Source organism: Gopherus evgoodei, chromosome 1 (genome assembly GCF_007399415.2).
Source record: "Gopherus evgoodei ecotype Sinaloan lineage chromosome 1, rGopEvg1_v1.p, whole genome shotgun sequence".
NCBI lineage: Eukaryota > Metazoa > Chordata > Testudines > Testudinidae > Gopherus > Gopherus evgoodei.
The window spans coordinates 37275306-37300685 of record NC_044322.1 but is presented as its reverse complement, the minus strand read 5'-3'; the positions used below and the strand labels follow the sequence as shown (position 1 = coordinate 37300685).

At 41.5% G+C, this 25380-nt stretch overlaps 1 protein-coding gene across 3 annotated transcripts in view; it reads left to right on the top strand.

Annotated features, from left to right (window-relative positions):
* MICU2 (mitochondrial calcium uptake 2) overlaps positions 1–25380 on the top strand; it is a 265922-nt gene that overhangs the window by 187657 nt on the left and 52885 nt on the right. For all 3 annotated transcript variants that reach the window (XM_030561957.1, XM_030561949.1, XM_030561965.1), the window contains 4 exons: positions 3212–3243; positions 3345–3420; positions 8717–8764; positions 14010–14092. In XM_030561957.1, coding sequence (XP_030417817.1) covers positions 3212–3243; positions 3345–3420; positions 8717–8764; positions 14010–14092 — 239 coding nt within the window. The remainder of the gene's footprint in view (positions 1–3211; positions 3244–3344; positions 3421–8716; positions 8765–14009; positions 14093–25380) is intronic.

Genomic DNA, 25380 nt, shown 5'->3' with positions numbered 1-25380 from the left:
TCTCCCCATACACCAACATCTTTCCCAATGACTGCATTGCTGTCTGCCTCAAATACGTATATACAAGACAATGGACCACTCTCAGATATCCACACCAAACAGATCACCAAACTTCTATTTCTTCCTCGCCCATAACAATTTTACATTCAACAACAAACACTTTGTCCAAACAGCCGGGGGTACTAGGATGGCTCCTCAGTATGCCAAACTCTTTGGGGCCACTTTAAGGAAGACTTTCTGGACAGATGCACCACAAAACCAGTGATATACCTGAGGTACATTGATGATATTTTCATATTCTGGACAGATCTAAACTCCCACATAGATTTCCATCTCAACTTCAACAGCCACCACCCATTCATTAAACTCTCTCTAGAGCACTCCCACAGTAGCATCAACTTCCTGGATATCATCTTCAGCAATGGAACCCTGCAGACAACTATATACAAGAAGCCCACAGATCACCACACCTATCTTCACAGATCCAGTAATCACCCCAAACACACCAAGAATTTTGTTATCTTCAGCCAAGCACTCAGATACCACAGAATGTACCCTGAGGAGAAAGTCCAGGATATATACCTTAATACACTCAAAAACTCCCTTGACCAAACTGGGACATACCACCAGAGAAGTAGATTGCATCATGGAACAGGCCATCCAAATAGCTGAGAGAACCTGCTTCAATATAGAAATAAAAGCCTCTTTGATAACACCCCCTTACTGTCACTTACCGCCACACACTGCAGCCCATATAATGTATCATCAAATAAATACAACCCATACTCGATGGGGACCGCATCTGAAAGAAATCTGTCCTGAAACACCTCTTCTGGCCTTCAAATACTACTACCCCAGTCACTCCAACTTCATCATCAGAAGCAGGCTCCCCACAGACTAGGGGACACAAACTGAAAACCATTACCAGACCCTGCCAGAACAACACATGTAAAGTCTGTAGACCGGGGTAGTCAATAGGCAGACCATGGGCCAAATTCAGATGACCAGATGCTTTTGAACGGACCCCGAAATCTTTTTATTTACTTTCTGTTATTTTTTATTATTTTCTCTGGAGTCTGGACCTTGACTTTACCTTTGCCAAGAAATTTGGATTTTGGCAAAAAAAATAGACTTCCTCTGCTGTAGAAATACCTCCACTACTATAATCAACACCTCCTCACACAACACAACATTCAAGATCCATGGGTCCTATGCATGCCTATCACAACCTATGGTGTATTTCATCCAGTGCACTAAATGTCCAAATAACAACTGTATGTGTGAAACCTGACAATCACTATGTTCTCAAATGAACTCGCAGGAAATTGATGAAAGACAGAAACACCCATGGGCAAACACTTTTCACAAAATGATCACTCCATATATGATCTTTCAGTTCTCATTCTCAAGGGAATCTGTGCAACAACTTCAAAAGATGAACCTGGAAGCTTAAATTCATAACTTTGCTAGACACTAAAAATTCTGGACTGAATAAAGGTACTGGATTTATGGCTTATAACAACAATCTGTAACCCACTAACCACTACCCCCAAACTGTCTTTTTTTCCTCTCTTCCTTTCTTTCCCCTCTATGACTGGAAGAGTGTTAACAGGCTATTTCACCTTGACTGGTCACTTGAAATATGTATTATGCTAAACAATCTGTTCTACCCTTGTATTTAGCTGTGATGCTCCGAGTAACTTTCCTAGACCTGAAGAAGAGCTCTGTGTAAGCTCGAAAGCTTCTCTCTCTTACCAACAGAAGTTGGTCCAATAAAAGATATTCTCTCACCAACCTTCTAATTCTGTGTATAATACATTCATACATACACCGATATTCATATGTATAAATAAATAAGGTGGGCTGAGTAGCAACACCTATAGCTGAGGACCCCCAACTCTTTCTATAAAAAATACTAGAATTTCAGTAGTTTATAACTTTAAAATGTTCTATAGCGCGTATCTGCTGAATTTTCTAGGAAAGTTTTTCAGCAAAAATGGTTCTGCTGTTTCAGACAACAAGGATGGGGGTGAGGGATAGCTCAGAGGTGTGAGCATTGGCCTGCTAAACCCAGGGTCGTGAGTTCAATCCTTGAGGGGGCCACTTAGGGGTCTGGGGCAAAAATCAGTACTTAGTCCTGCTAGTGAAGGCAGGGGGCTGGACTCAATGACCTTTCAAGGTCCCTTCCAGTTCTAGGAGATAGGTATACCTCCAGTTAATTATTTCACACAGCGCACAGTCAACTTGTGGAACTCCTTACCTGAGGAGGTTGTGAAGGCTAAGACTATAACAGCGTTTAAAAGAGAACTGGATAAATTCACAGTGGTTAAGTCCATTAATGGCTATTAGCCAGGATGGGTAAGGAATGGTGTTCCTAGCTTCTGTTTGTCAGAGGATGGAGATGGATATCAGAAGAGAGATCACTTGATCATTGCCTGTTAGTTTCACTCCTTCTGGGACACCTGGCATTGACCACTGTTGGTAAACATATACTGGGCTAGATGGACCTTTGGTCTGACCCGGTACAGCCGTTCTTATCTAAATCACTAGAACACACTTCCCTCCAGAAGCTAGAACTGAACCCAGGATTTCTACACCTGCATCTCTGTTTCACAGCTGTCAAGCCTATCACTGCTTTCCACTGGCTAAATATGTGTGTCATCCCCCTGTAGTGGCTGGTTCACACAGAGAAGAGCAGCCTAATACTGCTACCAGTTACTCAGGTCAAGATGTAGGAATGGGGGCCATGCGGATGACCTGTGGGCATCAGTATGATTCCATGTAATGAAATTTGTTTTTGCAGTTTGCTTTTTTTAAAAACTTAAGACATTGGATTTTTAAAACTACATTAAAAGAACTTTTAGTTCTCGCATTTCCAAACTTTTGAGTGCTTGACTCTGTTTCAACATATATTATATGCATATATGTGTCTGAATAGTTTCAGGATCTATAGCACAGTGTACGCAAAAGCATACTGCTGAGCTAGTAATAAATACCTGAAGCAGTTTGTGGTTTCATCCATGTTGCAAGAATATTTTTGAGCATTGTCCTTACCTGATCATTGCGGGAATTAGAAACAAACTGCTGGCTGCAAAATATTCTGTTTCATATTACTTACCTTTTTCTCATAAAAAGCTGAAGAAATGCTACAGATCAAAGTTTCAAGTCAGAGTTTGTTACTGAATGATGATTTTTTTAATTATTATTACAGGTACAGCATTGGCCAAGAAACTGACAAAAAAGGTAAGCAAAATGTTCTGTTCTCAGAAGGAACTCTCATTCCTTCTGTTACTAAAATTGTATTTCACAACTGATATATTTTTTTTTAATTTGTGTGTTTAAAGGATGTAGAGGCTTCACTGGTAAATGTTACGAAGGCTAAGCCAGGACAAACCTTTTTTAGAGACCTTGGCGATAAAGGTAACATACTTTGGTACTGAAATATTCAGTAATACTGTTATTGGTTCAGATTGCAGAATAGAAAGCTAGGAGATTCTGCCTTCTAGTGGACAGTTTTAAAATTAACTTCACGTTCTTGTGGATATATTTCTGTTTATATTTTACTAAGAATATTTTATTTATTAGCAACACTTATTATTTTATAATCTTAGCAGTTTGACTTTGGAGGTTTTTTTGTTTTTTTTTTAATATCAGGAAAATACAACATGCTTGCTAATCCAAAATAAAGGAATCTGGTTGCAATTGGCTGAGGTATAAGCATTAAGTAAAGTGTGCAGCATTTATCCTTTAATTCTGATGGGAGTCTCATATATGCCAATAGTATTTACAAATGGTTTTTAAAAAACCTTGTCTACTGCACCTATTAAATGTAAACTTGAAAATGAATAAATGTCAATGATCTCTTCAGAATAAAAAGTTTCACAAAGAACTCAGTTCAGTTTGTGCATCAGGTAAAGTGGTCAAATCTGTATAAAAGTAGTAAAAGTGAAGTAATAGTATTGTGAGATGAATTCTCATGGAAATGATTCCATGGTAAAAATTTGCTTCGAGTCAACCAGATATATGTTGACTTCAGTATAATCAGTCATAGACAGAATATCAAACATATAATGGCTTTGTTTAAAGTCACTGAGGTTGGTGTGGAAAAACAATCAGAAATATTTTACACCTTTTTGCTATTTTTATCTTTTTTTACCTATTTTACTATGCTGACTGCTCACAGAGTCACATGGCAAAAGCAGAACTCTTAATCTTCTCTCCCCTGTAATTCCTCCCTCCTTCATTCTCATTCACTAGTGAACAACACCACCATCCCCCGTCACTTAGGTCCATAACTTGGGTATCATCGTTGTCTCAGCCCTCTCTTATAGATCCTCACATAATTCAGGCTGAGGCTGAGCCTAACCAATTCTTTCTGCATAACCTCTAAGATCTGACCCTTTTATCCACCCATACAGCTAAAACTCTAGTCCAGGCTCTCCTCATCTGGTATCTGGATTACTACAACATCCTTTTTCCCTCACCTTGACAAATGAAAGTTTGCCCTGCCTATATCTATTCAAAATGCTGCTGGAAAGATCATTTTCCTAGCTCAGTGCTTTGACCATGTCACCTCTTCCTTTGTTTCCTTGAGAACATGACCTGTGAAGGAAGGCTGAAAGAATTGGGTTTATTTAGTTTGGAAATGAGAAGACTGAGAGGGAACATGATAGCAGTTTTCAGGTATCTAAAAGAGTGTCATCAGGAGGAGGGAGAAAACTTGTTCATCTTAGCCTCTAATGATAGAACAAGAAGCAATAGGCTTAAACTGCAGCAAGGGAGATTTAGGTTGGACATTAGGAAAAAGTTCCTAACTGTCAGGGTAGTTAAACACTGGAATAAATTGCCGAGGGAGGTTGTGGAATCTCCATCTCTGGAGACATTTAAGAGTAGGTTAGATAAATGTCTATCAGGGCTGGTCTAGACAGTATTTGGTCCTGCAGTGAGGGCAGGGGACTGGACTCGATGACACCTCGAGGTCCCTTCCAATCCTAGAATCTATGAGTTTCTCTTTACTGGCTCCTCCTCCTCCTCCATTTCAATCAAACATAAGCTATTTTTCTTCACTTTGAAGGCTCTTTGTGGCTTATCCCCACCCTGCCTTTCAGCTCATTTAGCATGAGATGTCAACTCCCACCTTTCTTCAGCCTGAGATGCAAGCCTCCATTACCCACTTGCACCAGCAAGATCTACACTGGGGCTGCCCCATACTCCCCCTAAGAGCCACTGTAGCTATAGGCAAACTAGGCAACTGCTGCTTAGGATCTGCAGGTTTCTCAGAGAAGTGGTGCCGCAGACCAGTCTACCAGGGTATAAATTGCAGAGTACTACAACTGCTCCGTGTAGATCCTGCTGGTGCAAATTAAAAGCACTTAGTTTGCATTGATGTACAGGACTATGTCAGTATACACTAACTACTTTTTAGTTCACACCAGCAAGGTCTACATGAGGCAGTTAAAGCAGTACAGATTGGAGTGTTCTGCAGTTCACATCGCTTAGTCTGGTCTGTGGCACTGCTTCTTCCAGAAATCTGCTGCGTCTAGGCAGCTGCTGCCCTACACGGATGCCTATAGCTATCACACCCTCTGGGTGGAGGCAAGACAACAAAATAAGGACCCTGGAATTAGGATCCCTGCATAGATATCATCTTTGGGGAAAGAAACTCTCAATGGAGGGAGGAAAAAATGGGTACTTTTATTGGAGCTGTGAGAAAAAGAACTGATTTCAGTATCTGCCGGTAGCATTGTCGTAAGCCCTGTTACTCAGTTTAGTATAGGAATATGAGTTACATTTCAAAGAACTAGGGGGAGGTATAGCTCAGTGGTTTGAGCATTGGCCTTCTAAACCCAGAGTTGTGAGTTCAGTCCGTGAGGGGGCCACTTAGGGATCTGGGGCAAAAACCAGTACTTGGTTCTGCTAGTGAAGGCCGGGGGCTGGACTCAATGACCTTTCAAGGTCCCTTCCAGTTCTAGGAGATTGGTATATCTCCAGTTATTATTATTATTTGTAGGTATGAGCTTAAATCTCTTCAACACAGTATTTAAGAGAATGGAAAATGTCATGGGCAATTACAAATTGGGTAATTAAATTAAATAGATTGGGGAGGCAAAGGTCTGTCTAAACATGAAGAATATATAATGATAAATTAAAACCAAATAGGAGAGTTCTCCCATTCTCTCAGCCTTTCATGAATAATTTAAATTGATTAACATAAAATAAGGTTCAGCCATGGGGCTTTTGATCGTTTTAGTTGGTTGTTTTAATAGTTGTTTTTTAAAATTCCATAGTAATTTGGGTCTGTATATTTATGACAACACTTGTTTGCATTTGGTGCCCAGCCATATGATTGAATGCAAAGCAATTGCTGTTTGTGCTCAAATTGCAAGTTTTTCCATGGGCAAAATTGTGGGTTCAGATATCAAGATTTGGGGTTTGAGTCCTCATTGCATCGCTCCTCTTTATAGCAGCATAACTCCATCCATTTAGTTTCTGTAGAGTTACACCAACTTGAAACTGCAGTAATGCAGTGGTGACTCAAACCCTTGGCTTTTGAAAATTCAGCCAATTAAGGGTAAACTCTCATGCCACAGAGGTCCGTGAGCAATTGCTAATTAACTAATTCTCCCTATTAGCTCTCTGCATTAAGCAGACAAAAAATGTCTCATTGTGCACCTTTGTTCATAATCCTGCTCTAGGATAGAAGTCGGTAATCCTATACCATAGAAAAAATCGCCTGATAAATTTCCAAATCTCCATGTTCTAAACTCAACACCTGAGTAAAGTTTGAGACCAGTGTAAAATACTCTTTTGGAATCTTAAATGCTTTATTGAAGTTAGAAGAGAATACTAATGTTGTTAGGTCACCAGTGGGTTTTTTGGTTAACTACATGTGTGCTTTGGACTTGCCTTGCTATGTAGTTTACAGTTTGGCATATAAAAGCTGAATTAACCGTGTTTTTTTGTTGATACAATATGTGTATTTATTACTAATGTGTGAAGACTCATAATTGCTGTTGCACGGATTTTCAACTGGATAAAGTTTACTGGTAAAATATTAGTTAGGTTTTGACTATGGGTGCTATGTTTTATGGTGACATCACACACAAGCTAGATTTTGGAGACTATTTCACAAACGATCAACTTCAAATCATTTCTGCAGGGCTCCAACACTATACAATGTAGGGACATCACTTTTTGCTCTGTGTTTGTACAGTGCCTAGCACAATGGGGTCCTGGTCCACGACCAGGTCTCCTAGACACCACCACAGTACAAATAATAAATACAAATAATTTATGCCTTTTTATGTTAAAGGACTAATACAGTACTGTACATTCAAGTTATAAACACAGTTTTTGAAATATAAGTAATACTTAGTATCTAAATAGTGTTTGTATGGTCATAGCACCATACAGACATAACTTTACTAATCCTCACAATGTAGCTGTTAAGTAGATGGCTAAGAATCATTTATCCCCATTTTTACAGGTGGGGAAACTGAGAGAAAAGGAGAAATGACTTGGCCAAATCTGCACAGCGTGTCAGGGGCAGAATTAGGATTAGAACTCACTCACTTGAGTCCCAGCCCTGCGCTCATTTCTCCGGACAGTGCTGCTTTCAGTCAATGAATATTTCTAAATCCTGGAGTTGGTGTAAAATGACAAACTTAAAATGTTAAATTATTTCAAAGCAAATAAAAACGTTATTGGCTCAGCATAGTGATTAATCAAGTTTATTGTTTATCACTGAGGCTTAAGAGGATTCTTTATCAATTAGCTAAATATAAATAATAAAAATTATGTTTATCTTTGAATAGAGTATAGTTTAAACATGCCTGTTTAAACAGCTTCTACATTATACAGTATTTACTTCACAAGTTAAAGGTATTTTTAAAAGCTGCTCATAAGAAGCCCTTTAAATGTTTTTCTTAAAACATTATCATAGGGCAGATGTGTAGGAGTCTGTTGTTTAACCATCAGCTTTATATATTCTCTGTCTTTAGCTTGTATGCTGCTATTTGACACTGTCACATCTTTGTTCAGGCTTTTCATTTAAATCGGTGTTTCAAAGGAAAACTCTGGAATTTTCCTTCAAAAGGCAGGGGGGGGGACACTTTCACCTTGTAGAAAGGACATGTTGCTATTAAAAAAAAAAAAAAAAAACTTTTTGGCACAGGGCCCAGCAGTACTATCAGTGCAATCTAGCAGCTTGGCAGCTTTGCTTGTTGCCATATTCCCCTTGAGAATTAAAGGAAAGCTATTCTCCGCCTTTTCAAGGCTGCCAAAGGATGAAATACTTTGATCCTTCAGAATAACAGTAGAGTAGTTCTCCTCCCAGGTACTAAATGTGACAAAGCGCATTTAATTTATTCATCTTTCATATAAACACTGAAATTTTTCAGTGAAAATCCAAACATTTAGTTCAGGTCTTTCATTAATACCAAATAAACCTAATTCTCACAATTAGACTTCCACACGACAGAGATGCTCGAGAAAGAAGTTCACCTCCACAGCACTGAAAATAGAATCAAAAGTTTTGTTTAACAAATACTGATAAAAGAAAATATTTATTTCTAATAAGTTGTATTATTTAATATACAATTAATATGAAACTGAATGTTTTAAATATACAAGGTTTGATTGTAAAAGTGCAAATATTTCAGATCAATATGCTGATTTTAAAATTCACCATTTCATTTTTAGTACTATTTTATTTCAGGACTGATCTCATATACAGAGTACCTCTTTTTGCTGACAATCCTCACAAGTAAGTATTTTGTGTTATATATTATAATGCAAGAATATTTAATTGCAACTAGCTGCCCAGTAACTTTTCTAATTTTTATGGCTTCTAGATTTCCACAGCCCAGCATAAAAAAAAATTTATATTAAGACCAATGGTTACTGCACATTAGGGAATTAATGTAAATGGATACTATGTCAAATGATTGCACTCTGAATCCATTGTGTTATCAGTGATTATTAGTAGAACTTTAAAGATGTTGGTAAGCCCCACAACAAGGGTCAGGAATTGAATAGGTAGCCATTAAAGAGAATTTGGTGGAGGGGAGGGAAGGAAGTGTTTTTAACAGTTATTTGTTAGTCAAGTTTGGCAATGAGACGTTTACGTCTTAACAAACAGGACTCACTCAGTGTTATAGGATAGTGTCACCATGAATCGTGTATGAAAAGGAGTATCTGTCATGCACAAAACCTCCAAAAATGAGCCTGGGAATTTAAAATCATAATTTTGCTAGACACTAAAAATCAGGGTCTTTATAACACTGGATTGATGGTTTATTACAACAATCTGTAATCCACTAATCCCCCTCATTTTGTCCTATGACTGCAGGGATGTTAACAGGACACATCACCTTGAATGGTCCTTTAAAATATGTATTAACTACATATGTTAAGCAATCTTTTCCACCTTGTATTTAGCTGGGACACTCTTAGTACTGTCCCCAGACCTGAAGATGGTATCTTGAAAGCTTGTCTCTTTCACCAACAGAAGTTGGTCCAGTAAAAGATATTACTTCATCCACCGTCTCTCTAATATTCACATACTAAGATGTATAAAGGACACTAGATAGACAGCAATAGTTCACAACATTATTGTTTTGAAACCCATCATGTTCCTTCATACCATGCCCTAAAACAGTTGCTGACATCACTCCATTTTTTAATCCATTTTCTTTAACTCCCTCCCTCTTCTCTGTTCCATTTCTCTTCCTTGTTTTTTTTCTCTCTCTCATATATATATATTTTGCTGACTCTTCTGCTTGCCCTGTTGTCTGCTGATTACTTCAGTAGCCCTCCTCTCCATTTCCAGCCGCCACTTACCAAAGTTGTGGAAACTGTTGACTGTGTTACACAAGGCTGGTCTGAAAAGAACAGGGAAAAGATGTTTGGGCTGGCAGGTAGTTCTTTGAGCCTGCAGTCCTGGACATGAAAAGTACTATTGCAGCCACCTTCATGAGGGGCTACAGTGGGAACAGGGAGTGAGTGCAGTTGGCTTTCAAGAGAGCCATTTTCTGCTTTAACTGCAAATATAAAGGCATTCTTTGCTGGGTCTGTTGGGGTGACCTTGGATCTTTTAGCTTTCCTCACAGACACTAATCCTGGCCTGTGCGCTATACATGCCACCCCTCTGTACCACTTTGGTGGTCTGTCCCTCAAGCTGGGAAATATTAAAAGTCAGGGAGAGCTTTCGAAGACAAAATTGATATAATGGGCATTATGAAGTGAGGCCTTTGGCTAGCTGTGATACATTCCAATTACATAACCATATAGGTCCAGTTTTGTTAGCCAGTATACTCTTTCTCAAACCATTAGACTCACAAAAGCAGGAGAAAACCAAAATTCTTAGCTCTCTTGATGTCAGTGGATGATGGACATATATCCTCATGAACCTCTCTGCAGCATTCAGCACTCTCAACCATGAGATACTGCTGTCTTACCTAAGAGAGGTGATTGCACTAAAATGATTTTGCTTGAAGGATGCATCCAGAGAACCGTGATGGAAAATGACATCTTTCCCGCCAGCCCCCTCACTTTGTAGAGGGCTTCAAGCATTGATTCTCTCTCCAGTTCTATTTACCATCTACATACAGGTGAACTGGAAAGATAACATGGACTTGAGTGCCAGCAGTATGCAGATGACACACAGAGCTACCTATCTTTCACCACATGTAACCATACCAGTACAACCAAGATGGCCCTGAGCTTGATCAGGTCATGGATGAAACTGAATTCAGGCAAGACAGAGGTTATGATGGTGGGCAGAGGAAAGCACCTCCTGGCTGGACTATAGCAATGCAATATACATGGCATGAAGCAATCATCCTTCAGGAAACTCTAGCTAATACAGATCACAACATTGTGCATGGGTATCAGTATAAACTAATCCATCATACAAATATACTGCCCCCCTCCTCGAGTAGTGACCCTCCAGTGCCACAACTAATGACCCAATAATTTTGAACGTGAACAATACTAAATGCACAATAGTTATTCAAAAGTGTTTCCAAACAGATGGTAATTGCTTAGAAGGATTCTGGCTGAGTAATGTCCTACATAAAGCAGGGGGGAGAAGTAAGGTCACCTCTTACATATGAAAACAGTCATTTTCAAGATAGGCTACCTTGATCACTACTGGTATTTAAGAGAAGGAAAACATTTCTTCCATGCAAATAGAAATACCAGCCAGGGGTTTACTGAATCCAGAAGGGGCAGACAGGATCTAGCTCCACAGGAAAAATGTGAAACTAATTTATTTGTTGCAAAACAAATCAGGCAGTGGATAGTCATAAGCACATTAAAAAAAGAGAACCCCATAGCAGCATCAATATTCTTATATAGTATGTTTTAATTAAAATCAGATAGCAGAAGATTCAGTTTCTTTACATTCAGTTAGGCTGAGAATTAAAACCAATGTCGATGCATTGGATCAATAAGAAGGAAATGAAGCAGCTTCAAAGCAAGCACTTCTTCACATTTTTAGACAATCAAATGACATTATTTCCAGAGTATATCATATAGGAATGGATTGAACTTCAAAAACAAAGGAACCTATTTATACAGGATGAATCCAACGTTAATTTTGCTTCGGAAGTTACACAAAAGGTTATCATGTACGTCATTCTGAAAGCAAATGTCAGCAAGGGTTAGTGCTTCCATCTGTATCTAATATCTATCCCATATCAATCAGTTCTTGATATTTCATAATTAAGTAGCCTATGTGTCTGACTCTTTAATTATTACTAGATACAATCAGATTATTCGAAGAAGCTCTATGAGGCTTTATTTACCTTTTTAATGAGATTTTCCCAACCCCACACAGTTATTCTCTGGATCTGCTATCCTCTTGTACTACCCCTCTATTGGCTAAGATATTCCCAGTTTCTGTGCACCTGGACAGATATGAAATCCAGTAACTGGATAACAAGGGCCTGCATTGAAAATATTTCTTCATGATAAATGGAGGCCTTATTTTACCTATTGCAGTACTTGCTTCCCACTCAGACATGCCCCATGTCACCACAATTATCTTTTGTTCAGTGCCAAGGCTTAGTTAATGGTATACTCCTGGTTAGTCTCTGCTATGGGTTGTGAACAGCTAAAAGCCAGCATTTCTTTCCTAGTGAGTGACTCCGGGAGCTGAGCATACCATCTCTATCAAAAACTTTATTCCAGTTAGCCCATTATAAAAATTAGAGATAATTAATGCTGTTTTGCTGTGTAGGACCAAATGGAACCTACACTTGTGGCTAATATGCAGGTCTGATGTTCAGATTTTACAGTTTTGTCTGGCAGTGTATTTAAATACAAATATATTTGAGATCTTCTTTGAACCACATTTGCATTATAAAATGCATACCATTGGCATTACTTCGTATCAGGTAAGTGTGTCTTCTTGAGGACTGTGTGAGCAGTTCTAGCCTGTATATTTTACGTCAGGCTACTTTCTTATCTGTTAGCTACAACACAGATTACATGAATCATTTTACAATAAATCATTACACTTTTATTCTCTAACATTTTTATGGGATATGCTCTTATTAGTATTGAACCAGAGAACTCTCTGGTGAAAGGTTGCAAATGAAACATTTCCATGGAAAGGAAATCAGTTTCCATAGAGTTCGGATTAACACACTGCAATATTTGTCAAATATTAGTGCATCACAAGGTTGGTCAATTGGAAATGCTAATTGGCTGGTGAAGGGGTAAATAATGTCTAATATATAAAGACAACATGTTGTATAATATTTTTGCCAGATTCACTGGAAAGTAATAAGAGGCATTTTCTTAATGTTTTCACTCTGCAAAAACGTAAGCTTTGTGCACGTTAGAAAAATAAGGTCCACGCTTTTGTCGGCCAAGGCTGAAAAAATTTAACTCCAAACTAAAAACCTCTCTGAAGGGGCTTCACATTCCCCAGGGAGATTGAACATTGTATTCCTGGAGACCTTTGTGACCCTGGTAAACGATAGGAGATGTCCCATAGCTTTCTTCTAATTGATGGTTTGCCTGCATAGAGCTACAAACTCCCAGATATCAGTGGGGTCACTTGCTGCTGCAATGGACTTCAAACGTGTTTCAGTGTCAAATTACTCCTGCTAGTTAAGAGGACAACCCACTAGTGAGTCAGGTAGTCTCAAATGGACAAAAGAAGTAATTCAGAGAGTTTTGCGTTTTCTTAGTGCTTACTAGACTTGATGAAATTGTCCTGATAGATAAGAGGCAGCAATTTGGTGAAAGAAATGCAGTGCACGTTTTTGCAAACTATTTGCATCATTTCATTAAAAAATAAGTATTGGAGAATAAAATACACAATGTGCTGAAAGGGGAAGAATTGGAGCTCAAATTTATAGAGAGATTCTGTTAAGAAAAAAAAATACTTGGGCTGTCTCAGGACCCTGTGGCTAGTTCCCATGCCTCCTAGCTGAAGGAACTGGGTTTGATTTACAAACTGGATTTGATTTACAAACCCAATCTCTTGCTTCTCAGGGCAGTAGAGACTGAAGATAATTGTGTACAGCATGCTTAGTTTCTGAGAGGAAGTACCTGAGACCTACAGTGATTCTTCTGACCAATTTGGGAATATTGATTGGTTTTGGAGATTTTTTCTGGCTCTTTTTAGCATGAAAGTAGGTACAGGACATAGAGCTAGAACTTGAGATGGTCAATGGCAATGGAGAAAATGGGGAAACAGGCAGAGGATCATAGGAAGAGAATCTAGGACATTAAGATGGACTGAATTTTCAGAATAGGTGAGAACAGATCAAGATATTCTGCTATTTATAGGTACTATTAGCATTTAATTACCCATATCTCTATCTTTTGAAATGGATATAAAACAGTGTTTTCTAACATTCACAGAATAGTTGCATAGGATAATATAGTTTGGGAATTCAGAGCATCTGTTCAACTATGGAAAACTGCAGGTGATAATTCTGCTGTATTAATTATTTATAAGCAAATGTATATGTATTTTTAACACTTCATTGCAGAACCACAAACTGGATTTCATATTGCTTTTAAAATGTTGGATGCAGATGGCAATGAACAAGTTGAAAAAAAGGAATTCTTTAAGGTATGTAAATACATATTCATTTTTGAAGTCTACAAATTTTCTATAAATTATATCCACCAAATGAGCAGTACATGAAAAATTTTCAAGTGTAGTCTTTTGCATCTAATCTGTGACCACATCTTACAATACAGAGAGCTATATTTGCTAATACACTTTATTTATATGAAAGGAATATATAAAAAAGCATCACTACAGAGTTTAAAAGTAGTTATGTCATGTTTGAAGTTAACTTTTATAAGCCTTACCTTTCATCCATATCTGCAGATCTCTGTATAGTAGTAGTAGTTGCCCCAAGTTTGACCTACCTTAATGTATCAGCTGGGGAAAGTCTCCAATTTCTAAATATTGACTTTAAAAAGGTCAGTCTCTGATTTGTTTTAAATTGGATTGTGCTGTTCCACAATAGTAAACAAAGATTGTTCCCAACCTAATATATAATGTAGGTGGAGGAAAGAAACTCTACATTTTTATTTGAAACACAAATGGGGGAAAGTGTTCCACAAATAGAAAAAGAAAACTGTGAAAGACACTTATTTTAAAAGCTTTTACGAGAGTATCATTAATTTTGTAGATTATAAAAAACTATAGTAAATTTTCAATTGGGTCCTTACAGGAAAATATATCTTAAATATTCAAGTCAAAAATAGGAAACCCGGACACTTTTTATGCACTCTCGTTGTGATCTCCTATTACATGACTGTAGATAAGATTTTAAAAGAAGCAGAAATGACTGCTGTCCTCTCTTATGAATTAGTCTCCAACATTACCCTAACGGTAAACAGTACTGTGATCAAAGTCAGAAATACAGTAAAATTCACTTAACCTGAACCTTAATAATTGGCAAGCCCACTTGATTGGGAAAATTGCCAAGGGTTCAGTGGAATGTATTTCAATGACTTTAAACACTGGGATAATAGCACACCAATTGCTAGTATAAATTTCTCACTGTGCTGCCCTTTGTTCATTTCATGCTGTTTCCCAGCTCAATTATGATTGTTAAGAGTGTCATGCCTTAATATTGTTTTAGAAAATATTTTAATGCTTTGGAGTACCTTTTTAAAGCAATTCCTGAAACTAAACAAAGTTTCCCAGTGCAGCGTGTTCCCATCAACCTCTAATAATTGAGACAATTGCTTAATTTTGGTACATTTGTTTCTCTCTGTTTGTGCCAATTAGGAGGATGCTACTGAACTATTTGGATATAAATTGCACAAACAAATCATAGAATCATAGGACTGGTAGGGAACTCAAGAGGCCATCTAGTCCAGTCCCCTGCACTCGTGACAGGACTAAGTATTATCTAGACCATTTCTGACAGGTGTTTGTCTAACCTGCTCCAGTGGCCAAGTTCCATTCAGTACCATTTGCAAAGTATAGGCCCAATCCTGCAAGGTTCTTGAGTGTTCTCAATTCTCTGCAGGTCCTGTGTGCAAGCTATTCCAGGTGTGAAAAAGTTATTCTAGCAAACTGTTCACATCATTATTCTGCTGATGAAAAATAAAGCCAAATTACAAAACATCCATTTTCTTTTTACATTTGTCATTCTTACCCATTGGTTCTGATAATCATCCAACAGGATTGTATCAGAGCAATTAAAATACATACTGATCAGTGAAATGTGTCTATTCCAGCTACTGTTTTTTTAAGCTGAACAATACAGAACATTGATAACATACAGATAAGTCCGTTAAAGATGAAAGTCTGTGCTTTTTTTTTCTGGTCTGGCTGCCTGCAGTGCCAGTGCATTAAAAGGTCACTTTACCACTACTTCTTTTACTGTGTACTGCTGCAGGAAAGCAAGCAAGAAAATTCCTGGTTAAGTATATTGCAAGTCTCTCCATGTTGTATGTGTTAAATCACATATCTGATTTTCATGTTTCAATCAGTTCTGATTGAATTATCCAATATTAACAACTGAAAGTTATCAAAATAGGCAGCAATACAAATCAGTACAAAAATTAGAATCTTGGAGAGGCAATCATATTAAGTGAATGTCATTGTAGTAAGAAAAATTGTTACTTTGCATGTCATTAGGTTTCATTAGGGCTGTGAATTGATTTAAAAAATAATTGTGATTAATCGCACAATTTAAAAAATTAATCACAATTGTGCATACAATCTCACTGTTAATAATAGAATACCATTTATTTAAATATTTTTTGTTTTCTACATTTTCAAATATTCTGATTTCAGTTACAGCACAGAATACAAAATGTACAGTGCTCACTTTGTATTTATTTTTTATTACAAATATTTGTGCTGCAAAAAAAAATAGTATATTTCAGTTCACCTAATACAAGTACTGTAATGCAACCTTTTTATCATGAAAGTTGAACTTAAAAATGTAGAATTATGTACAAAAAATAACTGCATTTAAAAATAAAACAATGTAAAACTTTAGAGCCTACAAGTCTTATCAGTCTTACTTTTTGTTCAGCCAATTGCTCAGCCAGACAACTTTGTTTACATTTACAGGAGATAATACTGCCCGCTTGTTGTTTACAATGTTACCTGAAAGTGAGAACAGGCGTTCGCATGGCAGTGTTGTAGCCGGCGTTGCAAGATATTTACGTGCCAAATCTGCTAAAGATTCATGTGTCCCTTCATCTTCAACCATCATTCCAGAGGACATGCATCCATGCTGATAACGGGTTCTACGCGATACTGATCCAAAACAGTGCATGTTCACTTCCATCATCTCAGTCAGATGCCACCAGCAGAAGGTTGATTTTCTTTTTTGATGGTTTGGGTGCTGTAGTTTCTGCATCACAGTGTTGCTCTTTTAAGACTGAAAGTATGCTCCACACCTCATCCCCCTCAGATTTTGGAAGGCACTTCAGATTCTTAAACCTTGAGTTGAGTGCTGTAGCTATCTTTAGAAATCTCACATTGGTACCTTCTTTGCATTTTGTCAAATCTGCAATGAAATTGTTCTTAAAACAAACAACATGCTGGGACTGCTATAATATCCGAGACTGCTATAACATGAAATACATGGCAGAATGCAGGTAAAACAGGGCAGGAAACATACTATTCTCCCCCAAGGAGTTCAGTCAAAGTTTAATTAACACATTATTTTTTTAACTAGCATCATCAGCATGGAAGCGTCTCCTCTGGAATGGCGGCCGAAGCCTGAAGGGGCATACAAATGTTTAACATATCTGGCACGTAAATACTTTGCAATGCTGTCTACCAAAGTTCCATATGAACGCCTGTTCTTACTTTCAGGTGACGTAAATAAAAGGCCAGCAGCATTATCTCCCATAAATGTAAACAAACTTGTTTGTCTGAGCAATTGGTTGAACAAGAAGTTCATGGACATGTAAGCTCTAAGTTTTACATTGTTTTGTTTATGAGTGCAGTTATATAACAAAAAAATCTACATTTATAAGTTGCACTTTCACGATAGAGATTGCACTATAGTACTTGTATGAGGTGAATTGAAAAATACTATTTCTTTTGTTTATAATTTTTGCAAATATTTGTAATAAAAAATAATATAAAGTGAGCACTGTACACTTGGTATTCTGTGTTGCAATAGAAATCAATATATTTGAAAATGTAGAAAAACATCCACAAATATTTAATAAATTTCAATTGGTATTCCGTTGTTTAACAATGTGATTAAAACTGCAATTGCGATTAATTTTTTTAATGGTGATTATTTTTTTGAGTTAATCGCGTGAGTTCCCTGCAATTAATTGACAGCCCTACTTTTGATATTGTATTAAGGAATTAAAATGGAAGTTCTAAGAGCCCAGAAAATGTAATCTAAACCCATGAAAGTCATTAAATTCAAAATTGTCCTTAAGGATCCTCAGAGGATTGCTTCATCAGGCAAATAGTTACGGAAATTGGATGTTTGTTTTTTTTGTCCTCTCTCCCCGCAGAATGGTCTTGTTTTGGGGGGAGGGTAGAACAAACCCCATGTGGGTACAGAGCAGGAAACGGAAAACAATCTCTGCAGTCACAGAGGGAATCTTCTCATGTGGTTAGATATCAAACATTTATGAGAGGTGAATATTTTAAAGTGTTCATTTCTGGGCAGCACTAGTTTGGTAGACTCAAAACTAAGAATTTATCATCAGGCCTTTAGACTTTGCATATCAGCTGTAAATGCACTGATGAAAGAATATCCTGGTCCTCAAACTTTTAGAATGTTAAAAATGAAAATTGTTACGTAGACACGATTAGTCTGCCTGAATCAAGTGTCTATATAGCTAACAAATTAACTAACTAAATGTCTGTATAGCTAACAAAAATCTACACACCCCTGTTGTGTCACAATTAGTTTCAAAAGAAAATAAGTCAACTATTTTTGAGTTTCTTTTGCCTATGTTTCACAACTTTACCTCCTCCTGAGCTTTTTATTCCAGTCTCCTCTCAGTGGTATAATGTGTTTATTATCTACAGTGTCTCACTGATTGACCCAGCAAGGGTTGTTTTGATACTACTGTCTCTTTTCTTTTCCAGTTATATAGTGACCAAAAGGCTTCTGTGTGTCATGGAAAATAGATTTTCTTTGTTGGAGCATTACTTTCAGTCTGTTTCCCAGTAATGTAAATCAGATTTGAGGCAGTCTCTCTGGTAGCATGATCAGAGGGGGAGAGTGTGTGCACTGTCTCCCTCACTGATTGAGTCACAATTACTCCTGGTTCTGAATGTGCTGGAAAGGTCTGCTCCATCATCTGGTAAATGGACCGATGTCTCTTATAGAATCAGAAGTTTAGGGTTGGAAGAGACCTCAGGAGGTCATCTAGTCCAACCCCCTGCTCAAAGCAGGACCAACCCCAACAAAATTATCCCAGCCAGGGCTTTGTCAAGCCAGGTCTTAAAAACCTCTAAGGATGGAGATTCCACCACCTCCTTAGGTAACCCATTCCAGTGCTTCACCACCCTCCTAGTGAAATAGTTTTTTCCTAATATCTAACCTAGACCTCCCCCACCGCAACTTGAGACCATTGCTTCTTGTTCTATCATCTGCCACCACTGAGAACAGCCTACCTCCATTCTCCTTGGAAACCCACATCACATAGTGAAGGCTGCTATCAAATCCCCCCTCACTCTTCTCTTCTACAGACTAAATAAGCCCAGTTCTTCTTCGAGTGCTTGCTCGTATCCATTCCAGTTAGGTATGTGCACGCTGCATGCACGTTCGTCGGAAAATTTTTACCCTAGCAACACTCGGTGGGCCGGCAGGGCACCCCCTGGAGTGGCACCGCTATGGTGCCGGATGTATACCCCTGCCAGCCCATCCACCCCTCAGTTCCTTCTTACCACCCGTGTCGGTTGTTGGAACAGTGGAGCGCGGCTTAGCTGATCTCCACCTCCCTAGCTATTCGCTCGTTTCTAATCGTTATTGTGTATATAGTTCGATAGTCTATATTTCTAGTTAGTTTTCTAGTCTTATTAGGTAGTTATTATATATCGTTGAGGGGGATCGGGGATTAGCCCCTTCCCCTCACCTGGTACCGGGGCCCATGCCCGGTTCACTGGGCTTCAAACCGTGCTCGGCCTGTCATAGGCCGATGCCCACAGGAGACCCTCACGACTCATGTCTCAAGTGCTTGGGCGAATCCCACCTCGCAGACAAGTGCCACATCTGCAAGGCTTTCAAGCCCTGCGAGTGGTCCGTCCGTCCGGACATTCTCCATTCTGTATTCCAGAAGTGGGGCTTTCCCCACATAGACCTCTTTGCCTCCCAAGAGAACAGGAAATGCCAGGTGTTCTGCTCCCTACAAGGTCGCTCCCCGGGCTCCCTCTCAGATGCGTTCCTAATTCTGTGGAAAGGTCACCTATTTTATGCCTTCCCACCATTTCCTCTCATCCACAGAGTTCTACTCAAGCTCCGCAGGACAGAGCCCAACTAATACTGATCGCTCCAGCATGGCTGAGACAGCACTGGTACACCCAGCTGCTCGAACTCTCTCTGGCAGACCCAATCCCACTGCCACTCTGCCCGGACCTCATAACGCAGGACTTCAGCAGGCTTCACCACCCGGACCTGCGGTCCCTTCATCTAACAGCATGGCTGCTGTCTGGTTGAGCCAATCTGAGTTGCGTTGTTCCACCTCAGTGCAACAGGTGCTGCTGGGAAGCAGAACGCCTTCCACGAGGACAACATATCTCGCCAAGTGGAAGTACTTCTCCCACTGGTGCACCCAGCATGACTTTATCCCTGAAGGTGTATCAGTCCCCATTATCTTGGACTATTTATGGTCCCTCAAGGAGCAGGACCTGGCAATCTCTTCTATAAGGGTGCATCTTGCAGCTATTTCCACTTTCCATCCTGGGGAAACTGGCTTGAGGGGCGCTGCACCCGTCCTTGCCATAGTTTCCAGGTTCCTCAAAGGCTTGGAGCTGCTCTACCCTCAGGTTAAGCGCCCAACCCCTACCTGGGATCTAAACCTCGTCTTAGCTAGGCTCATGGGTCCCCCCTTTGAGCCTTTAGCCACTTGCTCGCTGCTGTACCTGTCCTGGAAGACAGCCTTCCTCGTCACTATCACCTTAGCTAGGCGAGTCTTGGAACTTCGAGCTGTGATTGTGGATCCCCCGTATACGGTATTCCACAAGGACAAGGTATAGCTGCGACCGCACCCGGCATTCCTTCCTAAGGTGGTCTCTGCCTACCACGTTAATCAAGACATCTTTCTACCAGTCTTTTTCCCGAAGCCGCACTCATTGTGTCGGGAACAACAGCTGCATACTCTGGATGCCCGCAGGGCTCTTGCCTTTTATATCGAGAGGACCAAACCCTTCCGACGTTCGCCTCAGCTCTTTGTAGCTGTCGCAGAGCACATGAAGGGCATGCCAATCTCTTCCCAATGGATTTCATCTTGGGTGACATCCTGTATCCGGGCATGCTATGACTTGGCTCACATTCCGACTGGCCATCTCACCACACATTCTACTCAGTCTCAAGCCTCATCTGCCGCTTTCCTGGCCCATGTTCCCATCCAGGAAATATGTCGCGCAGCTGCCTGGTCTTCCATCCACACCTTTGCATCACACTACGCATTGGTCCAGCAGTCCAGAGATGATGCCGCCTTTGGCTTAGCGGTCTTACATTCCGCAACGTCTCGCTCCGACCCCTCCGCCTAGGTAAGGCTTGGGAATCACCTAACTGGAATGGATATGAGCAAGCACTCGAAGAAGAAAAGACGGTTACTCACCTTTGTAACTGTTGTTCTTTGAGATGTGTTGCTCATATCCATTCCAAACCCGCCCTCCTTCCTCTCTGTCGGAATAGCCGGCAAGAAGGAACTGAGGAGCGGATGGGCTGGCAGGGGTATATATCCGACACCATAGCAGCGCCACTCCAAGGGGCGCCCTCCCAGCCCACCGAGTGTTGCTAGGGTAAAAATCTTCCAATGAACGTGCACGTGGCACGCGCACACCTAACTGGAATGGATATGAGCAACACATCTCGAAGAACAACAGTTACAAAGGTGAGTAACCATCTTTTCCCTCAGCCTCTCCTCATAAGTCATATGCCCCAACCCCCTAATCATTTTTGTTGCCCTCTGCTGAACTCTCTCCAATTTGTCCACATCCTTTCTGTAGAGGGGGGCCCAAAACTGGATGCAGTACTTCAAATTTGGCCTCACTTGTGCCGAATAGAGAGGAATAATCACTTCTCTCGATCTGCTGGCAAAGCTCCTACTAATGCAGCCCAATATGCCATTAACATTCTTGGCAACAAGGGCACACTGTTGACTCATATCCAGATTCTTGTCCACTGTAATCCCCAGGTCCTTTTCTGCAGAACTGCTGCTAGCCAGTCGGTCCCCAGCCTGTAGCAGTGCATGGGATTCTTCCGTCCGAAGTTCAAGACTCTGCACTTGTCCTTATTGAACTTCATCAGATTTCTTTTGGTCTAATCCTCCAATTTCTCTAGGTCATACTGGGCCCTATCCCTACCCTCCAGTGTATCTACCTCTCCCCCTAGCTTAGTGTCATCTGCGAATTTGCTGATGGTGCAATCCATCCCATCCTCCAGATCATTAATGAAGATGTTGAACAAAACTGTCCCTGAGACCGACCCCAGGGGCACTCCACTGGGTCTGCCAACTAGACATCGAGCCACTGATCACTACCCATTGAGCCCGATGATCTAGCCAGCTTTCTATCCACCTTATAGTCCATTCATCCAATCTATATTTCTTTAACTTGCTGGCAAGCATACTGTGGGAGACTCTTATCAAAAGCTTTCTATAGTCAAGGTATATTACATCCACCGCTTTTCCCATATCCACAGAACCAGTTATCTTATCATAGAAGGCAATCAGGTTGGTCAGGCATGACTTGCCCTTGGCGGATCCATGCTGACTATTCCTGATCACCTTCCTCTCCTCCAAGTGCATCAAAATGAATTCCTTGAGTACCTGCTCCATCATTTTTCTGGGGGCTGAGGTGAGGCTGAGGTTTGTAGTTCCCCAGATTCTCCTCCTTCCCTTTTTTAAAAATGGGCACTATATTTGCCTTTTTCCAATCATCTGGGACCACCCCCATCGCCATGAGTTTTCAAAGATAATGGCCAGTGGCTCTGTAATCACATCAGCCAAGTCCATCATCACCTTCAGATGCATTGTATCTGACCCCACGGACTTGTGCATGTCCAGCTTTTCTAAATAGTCCTTAACGTGTTCTTTCACCACTGCGGGCTGCTCACCTCTTCCCCATACTGTGTTGCCCAGTGTAGCAGTCTGGGCACTGACCTTGTCTGTGAAAACCAAGGCAAAATAGCATTGAATGCATTAGTTTTTTCCACGTCATCTGTCACTAGGTTGTCTCCCCCATTCAGTAAGGGTCGCACACTTTCCCTGACCACCTTCTTGTTGCTAACATACTTGTAGAAACTCTTCTTGTTACCCTTCAGATCCCTTGCTAGCTGCAACTCCAATTGTGCTTTGGCCTTCCTGATTACACCCCTGCATACTCGAGCAATATTTTTATACTCCTCCCTAGTCATCTGTCCAGGTTTCCACCTCTTGTAAGCTTCCTTCTTGTGTTTAAGCTCAGGAAGTTTTCTCTGTTAATCCAAGCTGGTCGCCTGCCATACTTGCTGTTCTTTCTGCACATTCGGATGGTTTGTTCTTCTTCGAGTGCTTGCTGATATCAATTCCAATTAGGTGTGCACGTGCCGTGTGCACGTTCGTTGGAAGATTTTTACCCTAGCAACACTAGGTGGGTCGGCTGGGTCACCCCCTGTAGTGACGCCGCCGTGGTGCTGGATATATACCCCTGCCGACCCAACGGCCCCTCAGTTCCTTCTTACCGCCCGTGTCGGTCGTTGGAACAGTGGAGCGCGGCTTAGCTGATCTCCACTTCCCTAGCTACTCGTAGTTCTCTTACTAATTCTCGTGTATATAGTTATAATTTCTATAGTTGTAGTTAGTTTTATTCGTTCTATAATATAGCTGAGAGGGGTTTGGGGATTAGCCCCTTCCCCGCACCTGGTACAGGGGCCCATGCGCAGTTCTCCGGGCTTCAAACCGTGGTCGGCCTGCCCCAAGCCGATGCCAACGGGAGATCCCCACGACTCCTGTCTTAAGTGCCTCGGGGAATCCCACCTCTCGGATAATTGCTGGATCTGTAAGGCCTTTAAGCTGAGGATGAAGAAAGAGCAGGACTTTCGTCTCAAACAGCTCCTGATGGAGGCAGCTCTTACTGCTCTGCCCTCGACACCGAGCGCCGGACAGTCTGCATCAGAGAGAAGTGCTTCTTCGGCACCGGATCACACCAGTACTGCTAAGGCCCCTTGGCACCGACCATCACTAGCACAGATGTCTGGTCTGCACCGTTCCCTCTCCCCGTGGGTTAAGAAACATCAGACTCCTGCTGCTTCTATGCCGCCTGCACGACAGTCGGAGCACCTGCCTTATTCGGACCACCCGGCACCGGCACCTGCTGCGGCACCGCCAGCTTCGGCACTGTCAATTTCGGTCCCGCAAAGCCATCGAGTCCGGTGCCTGAAAGCTCCCCGGTGCATGCCGTGGTTGAGCTCACTATTCCCTCCACGCCGGCGACCTTTCCCAAAGCGAGGGAGCTGATTGCGTTGACGGAGTCTGCGCTGCCTCAAGCCCCGGCACCGCCGGTGCAGGTTATACAATCGATTGGCATGCCTGCCCTGCTGAGACCATCCTCTGTCGGCACCGCCGAGTGGGACCGTGATAGTGATCACTGTCACGGTCCCACCGGCGTTCTCGGTCCCGTCACCGATCCCGGTCCTGACGCCTCTCGCAGTCCCAGCACCGCTCTCCATCTCGGTACCTGTCGCACTTGCGGCACCGTTCAGCATCCTATTCGCCGGCCCGGTATTCCCAGCACTGATCCCCAGCTCCTGGCACCGTTCCCAGCACCGGGCCTCTCGCAGCCGCTCCAGATGTCGAGCTTTGAGATCCCAGTCCACCTCCCGGCACCGCTCTGGTCACAGGTCCCGGTCTCGTTTCCAGTACCGGTATGGTGCCCGGTACCGCTCTCTGGTGCCGCACAGAGAGATTGTTTAGAGATGGAGACCCTTCCCAGGGCTTTTCAGCTCCTCTGTGGCCGTCTCGACACACATCTGTGTCATCTCCCACGGACAGTGCTTCCTGTGCACAGGACCGTGACTCAGATGTGCCCAGCTGAGTCTTCCAAGAGACCCAAGCCCAAGAACAAGGACCTCATCAGTGGTCATTCTGGACACCTTGGGCATATCACCAAGCCCAAGGTGCGCCTCCAGTGATATCATGCTCCGTACCATCGGAACACCGGGTGCCAGAGGTGACTAAGATAAGCTCTGCTTAGCTGGTACAACTATAACACCTGGGAGGCGGTCGGAAAATTCACGGAGTAAGTTCTTCAAGACTCCTACCAAGAGTTTGCCGCCCTTTTGGAGGAAGGGAAGAAGGTGACAAGAACTTCTCTCCAGGCCTCGCTGGACACAGCCGACACCGCAGCCAGGACTCTGGCCATGAGGTGAATATCAAGGCTTCAAGTGTCAGGCCTTCCACCTGAATTACAGCACACCATACAGGACTTGCCCTTCGAAGGCCAAGGCCTATTTTCTGAAAAGACTAACCCTAGGCTGCAAAGCCTAAAGGATAATAGGGTGATCATGCACTCGCTCGGGATGCACACACCACTGACTCAGCGCAGATCCTTCCGCCCCCAGCCTCACCGCCCTTACCCCCCCGCCTCGGCCACGACAGGACTTCGGCAGAAGTCGCGGCCGAGGCAATCGTAGACGGCAGTCTGGACCCCAAGGGGGTCAGAATCAGGGTCCCTCCAAGCCACCCGCGGGACCC